We start from the raw sequence: 20,077 nt of genomic DNA on the forward strand, positions 1-20,077 counted from the left end.
CACACACATGCATCAGAAATCTACACTCAGTAGTCTATGTGTCCATTTTTCTCTCTCTCTCTCTCTCTCTATATATATATACATACCCTATAAGCCATTTGTATTTGAATACACACACACATTCAAATACACCATGTTTGTCTCTTTTCCACAGTAAATGCAGACACATACACGCACAGAGAAAATTTGCCTCTCCCTTCAGAGTCTCAGCCAGCTGAATGTTAACACTTGAAGAAACGTTGATGCTACCAATTATATTGACTCTGAGACTGATTAGATAATCCTTTGACTTTAGGCACATCTAGCCACCAAATTTAACCAGGTTATTTCTAAACTAGTAATATTTTTATGCTCAGAAATCTACTAGTTTGCTTTGCAGTGAGTATTCACGTAAACAATTTTAGAAAGAAGCTTTTGGGACTTCCCTGGTGGTCCAGTGGTTAAGACTATACTTCCATGGTAGGGGACACAGGTTCAATAACTGTCAGGGAACTAAGATCACACATGCTGTGTGGTGTGGCCAAAAAATAAAAATAACTTTCTTGAAATGTGACTTAAAAGTGCTAACACATTTTATATTTTAAATTACAGCAATACTTTCAGTTGCCTGGAATTGATCTTGTACCTCTGAATGGTTTAATTTTCCTTGGGTGTTAAGAATTTTTAAAATCAATTTTTCTGTGTTTTCACAATGTTTTGGGATAATAGAATCTGTTTCACTCTTTTGTCACAGAGCATAACCATACTCAAACCAACCCTGCTCTAATTCTTTTTTACCTGTAAGACCCTATAGTTTTAAAATTTCAGCACCCTCTTTCTAGTCTTACTTCTGTCATATATAGACCTACTGAATTACTCACTATTATCTTATTTTAAATACATCTCATTAATTTTGGGGGGCTTCCCTGATAGCTCAGTGAAGAATCTGCCTGCAATGCAGGAGACCCTGGTTCAATTCCTGGGTTGGGAAGATCTGCTGGAGACAGGATAGACTACCCACTCCAGTATTCCTGGGGTATCCCTTGTGGCTCAGCTGGTAAAGAATCTGCCTGCAATGAGGGAGACCTGGGTTCAATCCCTGGGTTGGAAAGATCCCCATGGAGAAGGGAAAGGCTACCCACTCCAGTATTCTGGCCTAGAGAATTCCATGGACTATATAGCCCATGGGTCACAAAGAGTCAGACATGACTTTCACTTTCATTAATTTTATATTCGAAATTCTTCATTCTTATCCATTATCTTCTCTGTTGAATAAATACTCAAAAATGTTAATCAATGTTGCACTGAATCTAGTTAACAATAAAAACTATTCTTTTAAAGGGGCTTCCCTGGTGGCTTACACAAGAAGATTCTGGAATCTTGTGAATCTTTTTTGTCCAACTCCTCATAATCCATGGAACTGTCTTTGATAATTGTGAATAGATGCAATAGAAGTTTTAAAAATCACACGGGCTATAAAGGCTATCTTTATACTAAATTAAAACTTTATTGAATAAAGAACACTCTCCAGAACACATGATCGATGGACTAGGTCTACATTACATGCAATGAAGCTGAACATGGCAGCAGTTTAACATGGAATGTCAAACAAATTAGTATTTCTCATTGTACAAAACTCTTTATGTAGCTGACATGCAACAAGAAAAGTATGATATTTTGTATTTTCACTAATCATCTGTGATGAATTTTTAAACAGCATTTGAAGAAACTGGTAGATTTCTTTAGGATAAATTTCAAATAAATTAGTTACATGTGCACTACTGAAACCTCTTTCAACCTCTCTTGCATTCCAGATAAAATCTTAGTGCAAACATCAAAGTTGCTGGTTACTCCAAAAGACTGTCAAACTCAAAATAGAATACAAATTCTGAATGAATGTGTATTAAGTAGGACAAAACCAAGAATACCAGTTACTGCAAAATTCATTTAGGCACACTTCAGAGTCCACTCTAAGCATTTCTTCTAAGTCTCTCACATTAATTACTAAAGCCTGTTTACAGTACTAAAATTCTATCATTCAAGCATCAATGATTATATTTCAGAAAAAGAAAATCATTCCTTTCAGCAATAGCATTACTGCTATATTCTAAAAAAAAAAAAAAAAAAGAAAGAAAAGAGAAAAAGAATCTAAATTAAAAAAAACCCAGTATCCTTAATAGGATACATGGAGAAAAAATATCTTAGGGAAAAAAAATGTGCTTTATTTGCACAGCAGGAATTATATAATGTAAACACCATATTGGCCCACACCATAAAATCCATGAGAAAGGTTCAAATTTGAACACCATGTGTGCATTATTTTCAAATCTGTGTTTGTGAGTTTATACTGCATCTACTTGTACCAATACATGACAAATAAAACACTCTTCCACACACATTCACAGACAAGTGACTGTTAAATATTGAGCATGGCTTGCTTCCCTGACTCTAACTCAAAAAATGTTAAGTGATATCCCAACTGTCTTTAAAATGTTTATAGAAATCATTAAACGAATATGAATAGTAGTTGAGGAATGATGCAAAGTGATGGTAATACTATATGCAAGTGAATGTAAAAAAAGAATGTAAAGATAACTGGCTGAGATTTGCAAATGCATGGAAAGTCTTCTTTTGTGGGCCTTGTCTGAACTCTTAACTGATACCACGAATAAAAAAATCTAGTAGCGAAGTTCATTGACACCTGGAGGGTCAGGCCTACAAAGCTTACCTTCAAAGTGCAAATTTTAACAATGGAATGTTTTTAGCAGGGACATAAAGACAATCCTCTGTCTTTTTCTTGATAAAGATAAGTAAAATGTTCAGAAAGGATTTTCTCCTGGTCAAACTTATTTCAGTTTCTTGGTAGAACAAAAAAATATTTAACCAAAAATATCACTGACTCTTTCACATACACAGAACTATTCTTAGGGGTGTGTGGGAAAGAAAAAGCCCTTACCTATGGATCACCTAATGCAACTTTTACTTAGAACTTAAGCTGTTTGAATCACCTACATTAAATACCAACATGTACCTCCCTCATCCCCTCCCTCTCCACTCGCCTATCCCTAACACCCCCAATGAACCAGGTATTCTAATGTCTTTGTGTTTTCTAAGCCTCATGGCAAGGCTGTTGAGTACCACCTCCAATGAAACAAAATGAACACCTAAGGTGCATTTTTTATAGCACCTGTTTCTTCTCCACAACTGAGTGGGATCTCAACTGGACCTAGATCTCTAGGTCATCAGGCCGGGGTCGGCTGCTGGCGCGACTGCTGGCTCTGCTGGAAGGCCGCTGGTCCACAATGGCGAGAGGCTGTAGTTCGTGGCCAGCATCAAGCTTTTTAGAATTCTGGTGGTCGTCTGGGAAATCAAAAGGCTGTGCGTGGGAGTTAGAGATGGTGCTGCCTGCCTGCCCCATTCGATTTTGTTCTGCGCTGTAATTGGCCCAGTTTTGCTCACTTGCTTGTTTGTTGTAATTGCGGCAGGAAGAATTGTTTCTGTCTCCGGTGACCAGCTTGTACCCGGGAGGAGACATGGGCGAGAGAGGAGCGGTTGGGGAGGAGCAGCCATTGAAATAAGCATATTTTGGAGATCCACAGTCTTTGGAGGGGCTCAGTGGGCCAGTGGTAGTGTGGTAAGGATCGCTCTTTCCCTTCACACGATCCTTAACACCCTTGAAGAAGACATAGAAGAGTTCGATGATGTTCAAGGCAAGAGACACCAATGACACGACAAGCATGAAGATGATGAAGATGGTTTTCTCCGTGGGCCGAGAAAGGAAACAGTCCACCTGATGTGGGCAGGGATCTCTTTTGCAAGTGTAAACGGCACTCAAGCTGAACCCATAGATGTACCACTGGATCAGCAAGAAGGCCACCTCGAAGACAGACTTGAAGAGGATACTGATGATGTAGGTTCTCAGCAAGCCCCCTCGCATCTTCACCTTGCCGTGCTCTTCAATGCCATACTTGAACTTCTTAATTTCAATCTGCTTCAAGTGCATGTCCACGTTGGCACCATCAGTTTGGGCAACAACTTTGAGTTCCTCCTCCTTCTTGTTCAGCTTCTCTTCCTTTCGCATCACGTAGAACACATGAGCCAGGTACAGGAGTGTGGGAACAGACACAAATATGATCTGCAGGACCCAGAAGCGCACATGAGAGATTGGGAAGGATTTGTCATAGCAGACATTTTCACAACCAGGTTGTTGAGTGTTACAACGAAAGGCAGACTGCTCATCACCCCAGGCTGACTCAACCGCTGTCCCCAGTAGCAGGATTCGGAAAATGAAAAGGACTGACAGCCACACCTTCCCTCCAGCCGTGGAGTAGGCTTGAACCTTGTCAAGGAGTTTGCCTAAGGCACTCCAGTCACCCATGTTGCCTGGGTACTGCCTGAAAAGAAAGCAAAAGACAACTAAATAATCACAGATCCAAATTATTAGCTTAATATGCAGTTTCTTTCAGCCAACAGTCAAAATATTACAAAATATTTCCTTCCAAAAACAAAAAAAAACAGCCCACAAGTGCAAATGATTCCATTTTCCCCTGAAAAGAGGTCTCAGATTTTCTTGATATATGCTAAGTTTTAGAAAGAGCACAGCCTATGTGCCAAGTAAAGTGAGATCTTAACCTTGTGAAGAGGTATTACTTGCTCAGCCACTGTCTCACCCTGTCGCTTGAGAAGCTGTCAGTGCTAAATGTCTCTGCTTATTTTATTGTCTGAAAAATGAGGCTCATTCTTGTCTGATAGGCCTGTATCTGCATGCCTACCTAAGCGAAATGCTGATGTGTAGTATTCAAAACCTATGGGTACCTAAGCCTTGAGGTAAAAACTCCCATACCCATGCACATGCACATGATCTGTTTTCAAACCTCAATCCTATTACATATAGCACATTATTCCCAATTGTAAACTGAAATGTTTCTCCTTGGTATTTCAAGTGTCTTTGTGCATACTCTGTACTGTGGTCATTTATACTTCTGTTTTTTCTTAAGCACTGACTTATGTGGTTTGGACGTCTGTCTTCCACCCAGAGGCAAATATGCTGTGCTCAAAGGTACCATCGTGACACGCTGTATCCCTAGATGCAGGAACCTACTTTCAAAAACAAATACTAAATGCACGTAACATTTCAAGTAAGAGTTCAGTTGGCCTCAATGCTAATTATAGCCTGCAAAATAAAAAGTAATCTGTTATCTGTAGTAAAAATGGTTGTTTTTCATCTTTGGATTCCTGTATACTTTCGAGTTCCTTTACTGGATTTTGGACCCTCAGCCCACACACTCTTCTTAACTTCCTATCACTACCTTGATATCTTAAGCCTAGGACTTCCCCATTACTGGGGATGAGAAATAGCCTCAAGTGTATAGAGATGACAGGAATCCCCAAAGTTATTAGTTCAATTTATACTTTTAATTGCCAGTAGTCCATTCAATTGATGAAAACTGAGGTCCTTAAAAGTGTTAAGTGACTCAGTCATATCTGACTCTTTGTGACCCCATGGCCCGTAGCCGGCCAGGCTTCTCTGTCCATGGAATTCTCCAGGAAAGAATACTGGAGTGAATAGCCATTCTCTTTTCCATGGGATTTTCTCAATTTAGGGATTGGACCCAGGTCTCCTATACTGCAGGCAGGTTCTTTACCATCTGGGCCGCCAGGGAAGTTTTGAAAATATTCACCTATCAGTAAGGCCAGAAAAAGACTTTCAATCCCAAGACCAAGGCTTTCCAATGCACAACACTCATCTTAAAATTGAAGTTAAGCTGAGTAAAAGTTAGAAATGTTCTCATGCTTTGATATATAAAATCTTATCAGGGGCTGAAATCTGGGAAGAAATGAATAATATTGCATGAGGCAGTCATAGAGAATACAGTCTAATTTTCAGCAGAGAGTTATTGGAGGGTTCATAACAGGATGAAACAGTCAAAAATTAGTTAATAATTAAAAACAAGCAAAGCAAAGACTTCCCAGGCAGGAACTCACTGAATTTTAAAGAGTATAACTAAAAGTAGGATTAAATAGGTTTCTGACAAATAAGTTTGCTGTCTTAATATATAGAAGTTTTTCAGCTGGAATTAAACTATGAGCCTGTTCTCCTTATGTGAAGTAAATGAAATCCAGGGGAATCTTCTTCTCCACTAAGCAATATTACACTTCTGCCTACTCCTTGTACCTCCTGGCTATAGAGGCCAGAAAAAATGAATTGGAAACCCGGCCTGGGATTTCCTGGATGGAACAAAGAGGAGATGGCTGATCCATAAAGTGAAACTGTTATCAGCTATCTAAATTAGCAGTCAGTGTGTATTTTTTGATGACAATCCAGAGACTGGTGCCAGAGACTGACTGGGGAGGTGAGAGGGTATAATGAGTGGAGATGAGCGGGCAGGTTATAGGAATTAACGCCCTTCTGTCAGTGGTCATAAAGAACAGGAGCTTCCCCACTAGGAAGGGCCATTTTAGATGGTAAAGTGCCAGTGAAACTGATGTATGGAATGAGCAGTCAAGCAAGAAAAAAGGCTAGGAGGATTGACAAAGAGTTAAATAGCCAGGGAAAGGCTTGAAGTGAGAGGGAGTAATTTAGCTTTGACAGACAGTTTGATGTGAGAGAATGTCAAAGAAAAAACCTACAATTTAGCAGAAGACACTGCACTGGGAATGAAGAAATACAGTCCATGAGGGTCAAACAAATAGAGCAGAATTTCTGGAGCTCTATCAATAGACAGTTTCGATGTGATGATGTGTAAATTGGCCCTGATTCTGTTTGTAGAGAATTTCACTATTTTGCCAGTGTCATCTGCTTTTGCTCAATACTCCAGTTGTGGGGGGTAGGGAAGATGAGCCACAAAAACAATCAAGTATAAAATGATAAACTACACAATCTCATCACATTCACACGATTGAGCTTAAGGAAAAAAAAAAAGTTTCAGGCACAATGAGATTTTAGTCAATGTTCCATTATTATTTCAAACAAAATATACTGATGTTTGTGACAAATAATTACTAAGTTTCTTTATACTCTATGGAAAATAAAACCTGACTACCATATAGTTCTGAGATTCCACAAAAATAACCTATACTGCCACCAGTGTGTGAACTGGTTACTGGGCAGCTCTCCAGGTAGTAGCAAAGTTGTCTTTTCTTTAAGGAGCCATACAGTTGTCATTTGCATTAATTAATGAAGTTACACTGGTTCATCTGTCGATATGAATTATCCAGTTGGAAAACTTGTATCCTGTAACATGTAGATACCTGTTATTAGCACTATCATAGAGACGGTCAGTGGTTAATGTAATGGCTTATAATGCTTGTGATTTTCAAAGAGAGGTAGCAAAACCTTTTTGGGAGTCATTCACTTTGCTGTGAATTAGAAATTCTACTAACTGTTTGTCCCCTCATCCCCATTATTGGTTTAATTTTTCCAAGTCAGGGTTGAAAAATTAATGCCTTTTTATAAGGAGCAGTCATGATGATGTTTACAGAATCCCCCAGCATTGATTTATAGACTATACACCTCACTCACATTCAACAGTATGAGATAAGTATTCTCTTTGATACTTTAGAAAATCATGGCAGTTGAGCATATATCATGTATACTCATTTCTTCACTGCTATGTTCCCAAGGTGGAAGTTTATATATAGATTAAGGTCTAGGCTAAGGAGCTGTACAAAGTTCTTGTTAGTAGCAAATGCTTGACAGCAGTTGGACCATGTCCTCTCCGTACCATGTTAGATCACATTTTTCATGGCTCTTCATGGCCCTCTAGACTAGAAGCCAAAACCTCAGTCACCCTAAGGGTGACCTGCCCAAGCACCTTCTGGACTCTCTGCAATGTGGGGAGGGTTCAGGGTGAGGAGCAGAACTCTCTGGGCACCTGGGAACAGAGCTTACCTGTTACTGTACAGCCCCTGACCCTCTACCTCCATTGGCTGCTCCCCGCGAACACAAAGACTCAAATACTTTATTCAAAGTGGAAAATAAACCTTCAATTTTAAGTTACTTTTGACTGTCTCCTTTTTCAGAGATATAGTAACATATCACTGTGCCAAAGCTATAATCAAGACACTATGTCATAAATGTCCCAATAATGATTAAGAGAATTAGAATATATTTTACTTTCAATTTTAAAGATTTTTCGTAAGAAGAGATACTATAATCTGTTGAGTGAGTGAAAAAAAAAAAAAGGTAAACAGGATTGCTTCCTGACAAAATCATTTAATGGATTTGGAGGTGGGCAGTCGGGGAGGAGGAAGTGCCATGTGTGTTTCTAATATCCTAAGCCAAAAATTATAAGCCTCTTGGGACTTCCCTGGTGCTTCCACTGCAGCAGGGGCCAGGGGTTCCATCCCTGGTTGGGGAACTAGGATCTGGCATGCCGGCTTGCCATGCAGTGTGGACCCCCTCCCCCAAATTATAAACTTCAAAACTGAGCAGTAAATTCTAATGTTTTTCTTTAATTTTTGTAAGACCCCCTCTCCCCTGTGGTGAATGACTTTGAGTGGGCTCAGTTGTGACCATTCCTCTTATAGTTACAACAGCTAGATGTGCTTTGGGTAGTATTCACACCCACATTCAATTAACATAACCCATGTTCAATCTGTCAGCAAATGCTATAGGTTTTGTGTTCCCCCCAAAACAGACTAGGAGTCTCACCACCACCCCAGCTCTTAGCCTGATCTCAGCCATCACCAGGTTACACGTCACCTCTCTTCAGGTTACACATTGACAGCCTGTTACCCTGCTTGCCAATCTACTCCCCTCAAACAATCTGAAAAAAACTAACAAGCTGATCTGCCTTGATCAACTCTGTCCCATCCCCATGGCTGGCTCTGGTCTCATCTCTTCAGCCAGTACTCCAGGCCTGTCACTGGCTACTCCCCCTGTTCTTTTTTTGTTTTTTAATGGTCCATATAATGACATATTATATGTACTTATCTGTTTATTGTTTGTCTGCCTCCATGACAAGGACTTCTATCTGCTTTTCTCAACTAGAATGTGACTTCTATATGGGAGTTTCTTGTGTCCACTGCTGTATCTCCAGTGCTTAAAAGAGTTGAGAGATACCGAGTATCTATTGAGTGAATTGAAAGGGGCCTGTAACAAAAAAGGTACCAGGTTTCACCAGTTTTGTTTGTTTGTTTATTACCTCCTTGGGACTCTCTTAATTATAGTTACCTATCCCAAACTTCTGAAGTTTCAAATTAATTAAAAAGGGACTTACACAGTTAAAAAAAGTATTGTCAACATCTCATATGATAAAAACTATTCAATCTTTCAAGTGATAATTGCTGTAACAGAGAACTGTCTGTTGTAGCAATATATTTTAATGATTCCTGAGCAAGTAGTATGATTAAATTAAGAAAACAGGCTCTTTAACAAAGAATTTGTTAAACAAGGTCTTGAATTTATTAGACAAGGTCATAGTGATTTGGAATTCTTGCAAAATGTATCTGGTATCATAGATATTTATGCAGTTTCACTATTATGCTGTTTTACAGGTTAAGATTTCAAAGAAACAACAAAAAAACTTGGTTTTTTTTTTTGTCCAATTCCGCAGGATTTGAATTCTGACTGGACTACACAATTCAACTGTTGCTGAGAGAGATCCCACGGTATCTTGCAGTGCAAGAAATAACCTGTTAAAACTTGTGTTTATTTCAAGAATGATAAATCTTGGGGTAAGATTGGGGCTCTTAGAAGAGTAACAGCTGGTATCAATCCCAGTTAATGTAACATCTCTACATAGGTTGAGGGTGTGTTAGGCAGTTCAGTGACTTGAATCAGGTACTATGAAAAATATATATTCATCAGATAATAAACAACCTTTGCTTCCTTATATGTGGGTAGTCAGCCTAACTCTGTGGTGTGCTAGTTGCTCAGTCGCGTCTAACTCTTTGCAACCCCATAGACTGTAGCCCTCCAGGCTCCTCTTGTCCATGGAATTCTCCAGGCAAGAATACTGCAGCCTTAGCCACTCCCTTTGCCAGGGAAATCTTTCCAACCCAGGGATCAGACGCGGGTTTCCTGCATTGCAGGCAGATTTTTTTTTACTGTCTGAGCCACCAGGGAAGCCCTGGTGTATCAAACCTATTTCGTGTAAACATCTACTCTATTTAAAATTCTGCCCATGGCTCCATGATTAGCCTTAGATTCTTTTGTAAAGAATGCAATGCTGCTACATTTCTTCTGACGTGTACCTGATGTGTGGCATTGATTTTTTGCGGGTGGGATGGGGAACACACGTGCCTTTTCACCTTGGCTCTCACCTCTTTTCATCACATAGTCAATCTACATCAGCCTCCACAGAACAATGATGTGAGATGGGAGTGGAGGAGTGAGGAACTCCATCCAAAGAGAAGATGACACCTACAAAAATAGATAATCCTCTCCCTAGTCCAACAGCTATCACTCAACTCCCCACTAGCAGAAGTTTCTCATGGTCACTGATGGTGATACAAGAAAGAGCCTAAGTCAGAAGCTGCAGGCTAAAAGCTGTGTTCTTAGATTGCCATTGGATGGAGGCAAAAGCCCTCACAAGTGTATTAAATCTTCTTTCCTTAATGAACACTGAATGAGTAACTCATGAACATGAAGCTCTTAGTAAAAGCTCAATAAAGTTTCATTCCTCTTTAAATGATTTTTAGATATAGATATAGCCCTTTTATTTTCTAACTTTGGTATTCTTTCCTTTAGCAAAATAATACCTAAGAAGTGATTAACATTTTCCTAATGGTAACCAAAAGCTCCTGAAATGAGTACAATAGCAACCTCAAAGAGATTGAAACAAATTTACCCTTTATCAATTATTGAAGAGAAAAGACCATGAAAAAGGTCTGCCTGTATTTGTGTTTCTATTTGGAGACATCTTCTCTAAATCATGGAAAAAGTCATACACTAGAGAATGCATCTGCCTTACAGAAATTGCTAAAAAAAACCCACTATGTATTTTTTATATTACTGTGAATTTTAGACATTCCATAAAACACTTTCTTTTTTTGACGGTGCCACGTGGCATGAGGGATCTTAGTTCCCCCACCAGGGATTGAACTTGCACTCCCTACAGTGGAAGAAAGGCATTTTCACCACTGGACCACCAGGGACGTCCCAAAACACGTCTGTTAAATAAAGTATTTAGACAGCTAGGAAAACTTGGATGCGAAGGTTACTGAAAATTAAGAAACTCTTATGGAAAAATTTATATATATAAAACTTCTATATAAATGGCTCAGCATGGTCTGTGTTTTACCTTTGGCAAAAGACAGTGTGTACATACACAGGCAAATGGGGAACCTAGACAGGCAATGTGGAGACAAAGTAGAGAATTTAGGTGCTTATCTGAAGAGGGGGAGGAGGGAGAACTCCCACTGAACTCCAGGGATTTTTTTGAAATCTGACTTATCTATATTGAATACTGACATTAATGGTAAACACCAGATAATAACTTGTCTCTCCAGAACTGAACTAACGTGTGTAGATACGCTTCAACAATTTCAACAACTGAGAATCTTGAAGGGAAGTCAGAACCGGAAAGGTGGAGTAGGAGGTATTAATCACTGGTGACTTTCCTATCATTCCCTTCCCTCGGGTATCATATATAGAGAGGCGCTGAGGCTCATACCCAGCTGCATCTCTGCACATCACCAGAGAAAGGAAGGAATGCAGTTTATTGTGAGGTTCCCACTCTCCTCTAGGTAGGAATTGAAGACATGTAAGTAACAAAACAACTCTCAATATCTGAAAACACACCCTTTCAGATGCTTGCTTTGACACTGTGTTTCCAGGAAGGGTGAGCAATGTAAGAATTACACTGTAAAGGGCCAGGAATTGAGTGGATAGGGCAGCAGTGATAAACCATAAAAGGTAGTAGAAAAATATGGAACATAGTGGGATCAAAGCCACTGCAGTAGGATCAACGCATTACCACTGCATTTTGCAGGCAAAGGACAGGTGAAAACTGTACTGACTTCGGAAACTAAAAAGCACTCCACGTACACGTTGCCAGGACAGAGGCAATTTCAGGCAACCTGGCCTACATAGAGGAATTAATTACTCTTTTCCATGAAGTGTTTTTTTCCCTGGATTTTTTTCATTCTCTGAGACGGAGTTAATTTAATGAGATCTCTGTATTACTAGAGGCTTTTATTCTCAGCAATTCCTGGACAAGTTAGGCCTTTAAAAATTTTTTTCATCATCTATTCTTCAAAGTGCCCAAGGCATTTTAGACTAACTTCATATGTGTCCAGTTTTCAGAGGGGGAAATTAAGCATCTTTTCATTACCAACTTGGTTTGGGAAGCAAAAGAAATTAAACCCACCTCCAAGTAAAGCCATGTCTGTTTTTCCAACAGTTTATAGCTCTCCTCTTCCCAACCCCACTTTGTACTCCTAGAGAGAAAAATAGGCACGCCCTAGGGTGAGGATGCGGTTGGTTAAGGAGAACTTTTGATAGGCTTTATCAGAGATGCTCTGTAAATATTTGGATGACTAGCGAAAAGGATGGGGTGGGCGAGCCGCTGCTAGGAACCGGGGAAGATCTGAGTTCCCGAATTCTGGAACTGATTTGCCTCCGGACACGTCATTAGCACTTTACTCATCTCATGATGGGGCTTCCTCCGCTCTCCCCACTCCACCCTCATTCTTGAGAAGTTTCGAGAACTTACAGAAGAGTTAGAAGTGCCAGTTAGGTACGGTAGGTAATTCCCAAGGCGCTCAGGTTTCCTTACAGTTTATACAGTAGGATTCAGCAAGTTCCAAAAAAAAAAAAAAAAACCACTGCGGGAGTGGGTGTTGGAGGGGAAATTAGATTGATACAGTTAATTCAATTAATCATTTGCTCTTCTTTTTACTATTTGGCACACAGTCCATCTCCCCCACCCCCCGTCCCCCGCCCCCTGCCGCTCTCCCCCTCCCGCTTCCTTCCCAGTGGCGGAACTCGGACCTGCTCAGGGTTAGACTAGAGAGGATCGGAAGGACTCCTTTGAGCAAACCTTTGCAAATCGCCAGGGCTCAGACAGCGCAGGAGCCCCGGGCGAGCCGGGCGGATGCTAAGATGGCAGGAGGCACCCCGCTCCCGCCGGGCCCCAGGCCCCCGTCCTCCTTCCGAAAGCTTTCATTTTTCTTTGCTTTTCAACCTTCTCTGGTGCAAATACTTCAAACTGCAGGGTCACACCAAAAATTTAAACTTAATAGTCTGTGGAGTTATATCAGACAAAACCCCTACCGGACACGAAAACGCAAGGTTGTATTTCTAGCTAACAGAATGTGTGTTACCCATAAGAGCATGTGAGAAATTGAACCCTTTTAAATAACAAATCCGCGTTATCTTTGCCTACTGGCAGCACCCAGCGACTCAAAAAAGTTGCCCCAGAGGTCTGAAGTTTGTTACAGGATCGGACAAGCGGAAGATGGGGTGGCGTGGGGTGGGGGGAGCTCCCTCTAAGGGGCTGTTTTAAGACATTTAGATTCCTATTCTTTCTAGGAGCCCCTGCCTTACGAGACCTTTTGGAAAAACACCCAGGCATACACTCTTTCCGAGACTTCTGTTCTCCCTCTGTTCATGCTTTGTAAGTAACCATCACCCATTCAAGGGATTTCACCTCCTGAATTGCCAGCGTGGTCGAGTCAATGGTGGCTCTCTTGCGAGTCTCAAGATTTTTCCATAGTGCTGCTAACATAAAGTAACCCTTTACTGTGGCTTTAAGAACCTCAATATCACAACTCTGATTTTTATACCTTTTGTTTACTGGGTAAAATTCTAGGAAGGAACCACGTGGAAGTCAAGTAACCGCAAGATCTTAACAAAGCACTTTGTTAGGAAGTTTGCTTTGCAAGGCTATAGAACATCAGTCAAGATTTCCATATGAAAAAGAACAAAGCGTAGAATTCTATAGCAAGCACGTTAAGCAAATTTGCACTTTGATTTTTGTATTGTCAGTCAAACCCCCAACGTAGGCCCCTAACCTCGCCCTCCCCCCCCCCAAAAAGTTACAAAGCACCTAGACTGTTACTGATCACCCCCAAAAGTAAAATTACAGTCTAAAATGGAAAACGAAATATCCAGTAAATTAGTTCTTTATCCTCATCAGAAAGATGTGAATCTTATTTACCTGTTGCATTATTAAAAGAAAAACTTTTCAGCAGTCAAAAAGTAAATACCGTAAGTTTAATTTTAACTTTAAAACTACAGACATCTTCAAGTTCATCATTCCCTTTATTGTGTCATATGAAAGCTACATTTAACATATTTAAAAACTTTAGAAAAGTTTCACTGCTAGAAAAAGACACGGTTAGGTAAAGTTCTTTTAAAAACTTACTCTTTCTCTTAAAAGAAGTGAAGTAGGCAAGCCAAGTGATTGAACTCCTCAGAGGATGAAGAAAGATGAAAAAGCAAGCCCAGGCACTCAGACCTGTCTATTTAAAGTTTAAAAGTCTGCTGCTGTTTGGTACTTTCCTCACTCCTTCCCCCTAATGAAAGAAAAGTGCTGATACCTCGTAAAAGCTTTTTTCTTACTTGGAGCACAGAGCTTTTAAAAGTTTCAAGCCACTGACTCAACAGGGAGGGAGGGGCTAGAAGAAAGGGGAGGAGAAGAGGAAAGGCGGGCAGGGGGGTGGAGAGCGGGCCGGAGAACGTGGACGGGTTGGGGAAAGAAGGAGTAGCCAGGTCCAGACAAAATTGTGCTGTAAATGTGCTGACGAGACGAAGTAGCAGTAGAGACGTGAGTGCCACTGCTTAAGTCACTGCTTACAAATACAATTATGGGTTTCAGTTAGTGCTTTTCTCACCAAAAGTTCGGGGATTAAAAAAAAAAAAAGTAATGTGTTTTAGAATAATACAACCTTTTCTAAAAGTTTACTTACTGTAATATATATGTGTGCTGTAGTAAGTTAAAGTGGTGGAAAAGAATATAGCCAGCACAGACTTTGTTTCCTACTGGACAAAGGTGTGTGAAGTTAAAGGTGGGTGGATGTGAGTGAGTTCTTTCACCAGCGAATTCCTTTCTTCTTAGTTTAAGTAGGGACAACGAACAAAGGAAATGGAGATGGGAGAGAAATTTCAAAAAGGAACATTTCATGGTGATATACCCATCCCAAATCCACCCTCCAACCTCATGACAGCTTTGAATTTTATTCTTTACTGCAGCTTATTGTTTTATAAAACAATAGATATAACTACTTTATATGTAATACATTTTGACTATGAAGATCTAGATGTCTGACCCCTACCAGATCTCCAGGGAACTGAAAATTTATACTATCTCAGCCGCATTCGTGCCAACTCACAAAAAATGAAATCTCTTTTGTAGTGAAATAGCAGGTTATTTTTTTGTGAAATACACATGTTAAGTTGACATTGAGTGGGTCCCGAAACTATCAACTTTTCTTGAGACCATCTGCCTTTTTAAAGCCCACTGGATAGTTTTCTGCCTGATGCCCCCAGAGCTCCACATACAGTTTTTATGTGCTTTCCCACCACTTCCAGGGTCCTCCCTCTTCAGCCCTCTGGCTTAGGATTTATAATAGCCTGAGTCATGTGGCCTCAATCTTAGAGTGGACAGATTCTTTGAGGACACTCCAGATGCCATGCTAGAGGCTGTGGCAGGACACTTCCCATAAACTGGCTTCAGTGATGCTCCTGAGGCTGGGCAGGGAATTCTCTGGAAATTATTGGCCATTATTATCTGGAAACAAGGCAAACTGATCCAGCTTTAATACTCTTTACTCTTTTGTCACTAGTACAAATATTAGAATAAAAGATGATCGCAAGTGTTTTCTGATAGATATCCTCCCCTAAATTTCATTTCATTAAAATAAAACACCTTAATAGGTGTTACTAAAACATCTTCTGAAATGTTGTAGCATTAAGACACAGTTTTGCTCTCTTATTTGCTGACCATGCTATTTCTAAGGGTACGTTTTTCTTTATGTTAAATAAAGGGAACAAAGAAGTAGAAATAATAATCTGATTTTCAAGTCTTCAAGATCAGTAGTCCATGACTATTGCTTCAGTCTTATATTCGTATTGTCCTTTCCTTCAGATGAGTCTGTTTGGTCCTAACTAAAAATTACTTTCCTTGATTCAGAACACATTCATGAAAATATGATTTACTCTTTTTATTTTAAGAAAATATGCTTTCCCTCCCTCTTAAAAAAAGGGAAGAAATCTGTGCTTCTTTTAATTTATGTAACTATTTGGCTTATTTTTGTAAAAGGATTTATCAAGTACACTTATTACTGAAATCATCCACTTTATGTTTTAAAATTTCCTAAAATGCTAATTCAGAATTAGTTACATTAAGGAAAAGTTGGAATTGGCTATTTTACAGCAGGGTTTTTTTTTTTAATGAAAAATTATGTTTATTTCTGATTCTGTTTTGTTAGATGTATAAAAAGATATTGTTATCTAAATGTTTTGGTTCCTTTTCTTTTCAGTCTGTTGCTTATGTGACCAACTGCAAAGAGAAAGAAAGAACCTCTTTGTACCAAATTAAGTTACTCATGAGAATCACTTGAACCATTTTCTAAGCCCAAGAGATTAGTTATAGCATTAGCCAGTAATTAAATAAGTTCTCTTAACATATGGACTGTATTATATCTTTTATTTCTAGAGTGATTGCCACAAAAATCATTCATGAAAGAGATGAAGACATCCTATGTGATCCTCTCTTCTTTTGAAATAATACCACCAAGATTTGATCCTATGAGTAATAGAGCTCAGAAAGAGCTAGGCCACTGAGCCTTGACCACAGTTATCTTTCATGGACACCTGAAGCTTCTCCAAATGTCTAGTAGCAATTCCTATTATATTTCATACTGTAGCAGTGCTGGTGAGTTATATTTTGACCAATAATATATTTTCTATAAAGTATCCCATTTATCTGACCTTAGAAGTTTATCTCCATTGGCATCTTTTGCAAAAATTGTGGATAGATTTTTTAAACGTGTTTTCCTCAGATTCTCAAAAATACCATTTCATTAATATAAACACTGACTTTACAGAACTATATATTCTCTGATTTTCAGGCCTTGTCAATGCATAAGAAATGGATGTGGCCCGATTTGCTAGGCTATACTGCCCTATGAGGGATGAGAGGCAGGCATTGAGAATTCTGTCATCTGCAGAGTTCTTTAGGCGCCACGATGAGCCAGGCTTTGGACTCTGTTTTACCCATGTTGCACAGTGATGAGCACGATATTTTTCAGAATCATGAGAAGTATTTCTTAATGTGAAAACCAACTGCATTTTTCTAATTTTTACCTTTGTTTCGAAATAGCAATTTTTGAAATTTTAAGAGATGAACGGATTAATTTTTAAGGCTTTTAAGTGCTTATCTCACACCAACTCTCCCACTTCAGTGAGTAGCGTGAACATTAAAAAACAATTGATTGCCATAGATTGAAGACTAGTAAGGAGAATATTGTAATGGTACAGGAGTGAATTATAAGAACCCGAGGAACCTGAATTAGGGGACTAGGAGTCAAAAAGGACCAGAAGGTACTCGTCCTTTCCAGCCCTAGAACTTGATGACAGATTGAATTGGGAGGACAAGGGAGAGGAATGTGAAAACTGATTTTGGAGTTTTGATTGGGAAAATATTACTAACACAAAAAAGTAAGTTGGTAGGAAGAACTGATTTGCTGAAAGAGATTTAATGATTTCAGTTTGGAAAATTTAGTTTGAAGAACTGAAACATCTTGGTGAAGATACCTGACTGGCAGTTTAAAACATGGGTTGTGAAGTTCAGGTTAAAAGTGTTGTGAATTTGGGATTATATTCATAGAATTGATATTTGAAACCACAGGTACAGGTAATATAACTAAGAGGTAGGCTATAGGCAGTGGACCAAAAAGCACGCACAGACTCAGCGGATTTCCTCCTTTAGTGTAGGCAAAGAAAAAGAATGAAAGAAGAGGCAAGGTGGAATCAGGTAAAGGAGAGTGGGCTTATTTGTGAGGAAAATATCACCCTGGTACTTGGGGCAGCCTTAATTTTGCAAAGGGAGTGGGTTTAGTTGCTAAGTCATGTCCAACTATTGCGACCTCATGGACTGTAGCCCGTCAGGCTCCTCTGTCCATGGAATTCTCCAGGCAAGAGTACTGGAGTGGGTTGCCATTTCCTTCTCCAGGGGATGAAACCCTGGTCTCCTGCATTGCAGGCAGATCCTTTACTGACTGAGCTACCAGGGACTGCTTGAAAAGGGCAATTACTCCTTTAAATTGAGAGTGAATGCAGACCATAAAGGGAAAAAAAAAAAAAAGTTTTAAAGTGGAGAGTGTGTGCTTTAGGAAGCTAGAGTTTGAAGATAACTTCTCAAATAAGGTAGATGAGGTTATCAGCTGCCTCCGAATAGAACAGATTGATCAGAGTTGAAGTTTGCAGTACCTCTGCAGGAATACGAAGTCAGCTTTAGAAGAATAAAAGGATTATCTAAAACTGGGCCAGGGCTGGGGGCAATGTCTGGGATGATTTTGTATTGGATTAAGATAGCATTGTCAGATGGATTTCCTTTCTTTAACATCAGTAATTCTATCCAGGCACCAAATTTCTGTTTTATCTAATATTTATTGGACTGAAAGGAAGAAGTTAATTTGCAACCTCAAAAGTATGCATATTCAGAAATACTCTACCTAAACTGATAAATCTAGCTAGAAAATGTGTTCTTAAAGTGACAGGTGGTCAATCATATTTTCCTTGGAATAGTGTAGATTTCCCAGCATTTTACTGACTTGTGCTAGCATCCTTTTTCAATAGATAAATATTTCTGGGGTCTGACAATGTACTTCAGAACTCCAGAGTATTCACTTAACTGAAACTTGGTTACCATTTACTTATCTGTCATCCATGTGAGTGATTTAAAGATAAAAGATTGTCTCAACCTGGGTAAAATCTGAACTTATTCTGTAGCCTACACCTGTTTCCAAGTCAATCTTACTGTGAGGCCGCACAAAGAAAAAGTATTTGTCAAAAAAAAAAAAAAAGACTTGTTTGTTTTGTTTAACAGGAAAGAATCCCAGCCAGTAGATAAATATGTCTTTGGCTCCACCTTCTGTACAGAGTGAAAATCAGCGTCTAATTCTTTGACTTTAAATTTCTTCACCCTTTTTTATTAAGCTTGGCTAATTTTTATGATCATTTCTCAATGTTTACATTCATTTATTCAGCAAATATTTATTTTGTCTCAGGAAGCATTCTGGTGAGGGTATTTTAGTTATGCAAGAAAGACAAAAACAGTATCAGGTTGAACTTTATTCAACCTGAGGCTCTGGCTTTTCTTTAACTGAACTTTGAAAAAGTAAGCACATAATGGTAAGAAAAATAATATTAGTTTGAGACCTTTTTTCAAAAAAACCTGTTCTTTTTCTCTATGTTGACCATGAAAGGAGCTTGCATTTTTTAGCACCCTATTAATGGTGTGCCCACTTTAAAAAAAATGAAAAACAAACAACAAAAATATTACCAGAAGCAAAGCTGGAGGTTTTGGATCTGAAACTCTTGATTTTGCACATAGGTTAGTTCTGATTATATTAGAAAAGACAATGTGGCTTTTGAATGGACTGACAATTAATTGTTTGCTCTAACAGTTTAAGTCAGCTAAATATCATCTTCCAAATATTATAATATTTTAGGATGAATAGAATAAACATTTATTTTAGGACAAAGTAGAATAAAAATTGCAAATCATTCAATAAAGGAGTTACCTCATTAGCATAATCATTCGCCATGACCTTATGTTTGGCTTTGTAGTAGATGCGGTAGAAATTTGGAGAACATAGAGACCATTTTTAAGTCCACGTGATTTCTTTATGTGCAAAAAGTTTGCAAACAATCAAGAACATGAACAAACATATAATTATAATAACAAATGTATGAACATACGTAGTTGTTGAATTGATGCCAAGAAAAAGAAAAGACTTAACGTTGCTTCAAAAGTCAGCCAAGATTAAAATTCCCAAATAAAAAAAAATATTTATATGCTTGGTTAAAGCACCACTTACCAAAGTCGTTAAAATGCCTTTCTGTTGTATGTCTAAGTCTCCTTGGTGCACAGGAAAAGGTACCTATGGACAGCTTTATACATCTCCTTTTAGCCGTCACAAAATT

The 20,077-nt window shown here is 39.0% G+C and overlaps 1 protein-coding gene across 1 annotated transcript; it reads right to left on the minus strand.

Annotated features, from left to right (window-relative positions):
- Positions 1–1,466: 1,466 nt before the first annotated feature.
- Positions 1,467–14,479, minus strand: GJA1 (gap junction protein alpha 1). The gene is given in 2 exon segments (NM_174068.2): positions 1,467–4,373; positions 14,292–14,479. A coding segment is annotated over 1 exon segment (1,152 nt). The 5' UTR covers positions 4,358–4,373; positions 14,292–14,479; the 3' UTR covers positions 1,467–3,205.
- Positions 14,480–20,077: the final 5,598 nt, after the last annotated feature.

This window comes from Bos taurus, chromosome 9 (assembly GCF_002263795.3).
Source record: "Bos taurus isolate L1 Dominette 01449 registration number 42190680 breed Hereford chromosome 9, ARS-UCD2.0, whole genome shotgun sequence".
NCBI lineage: Eukaryota > Metazoa > Chordata > Mammalia > Artiodactyla > Bovidae > Bos > Bos taurus.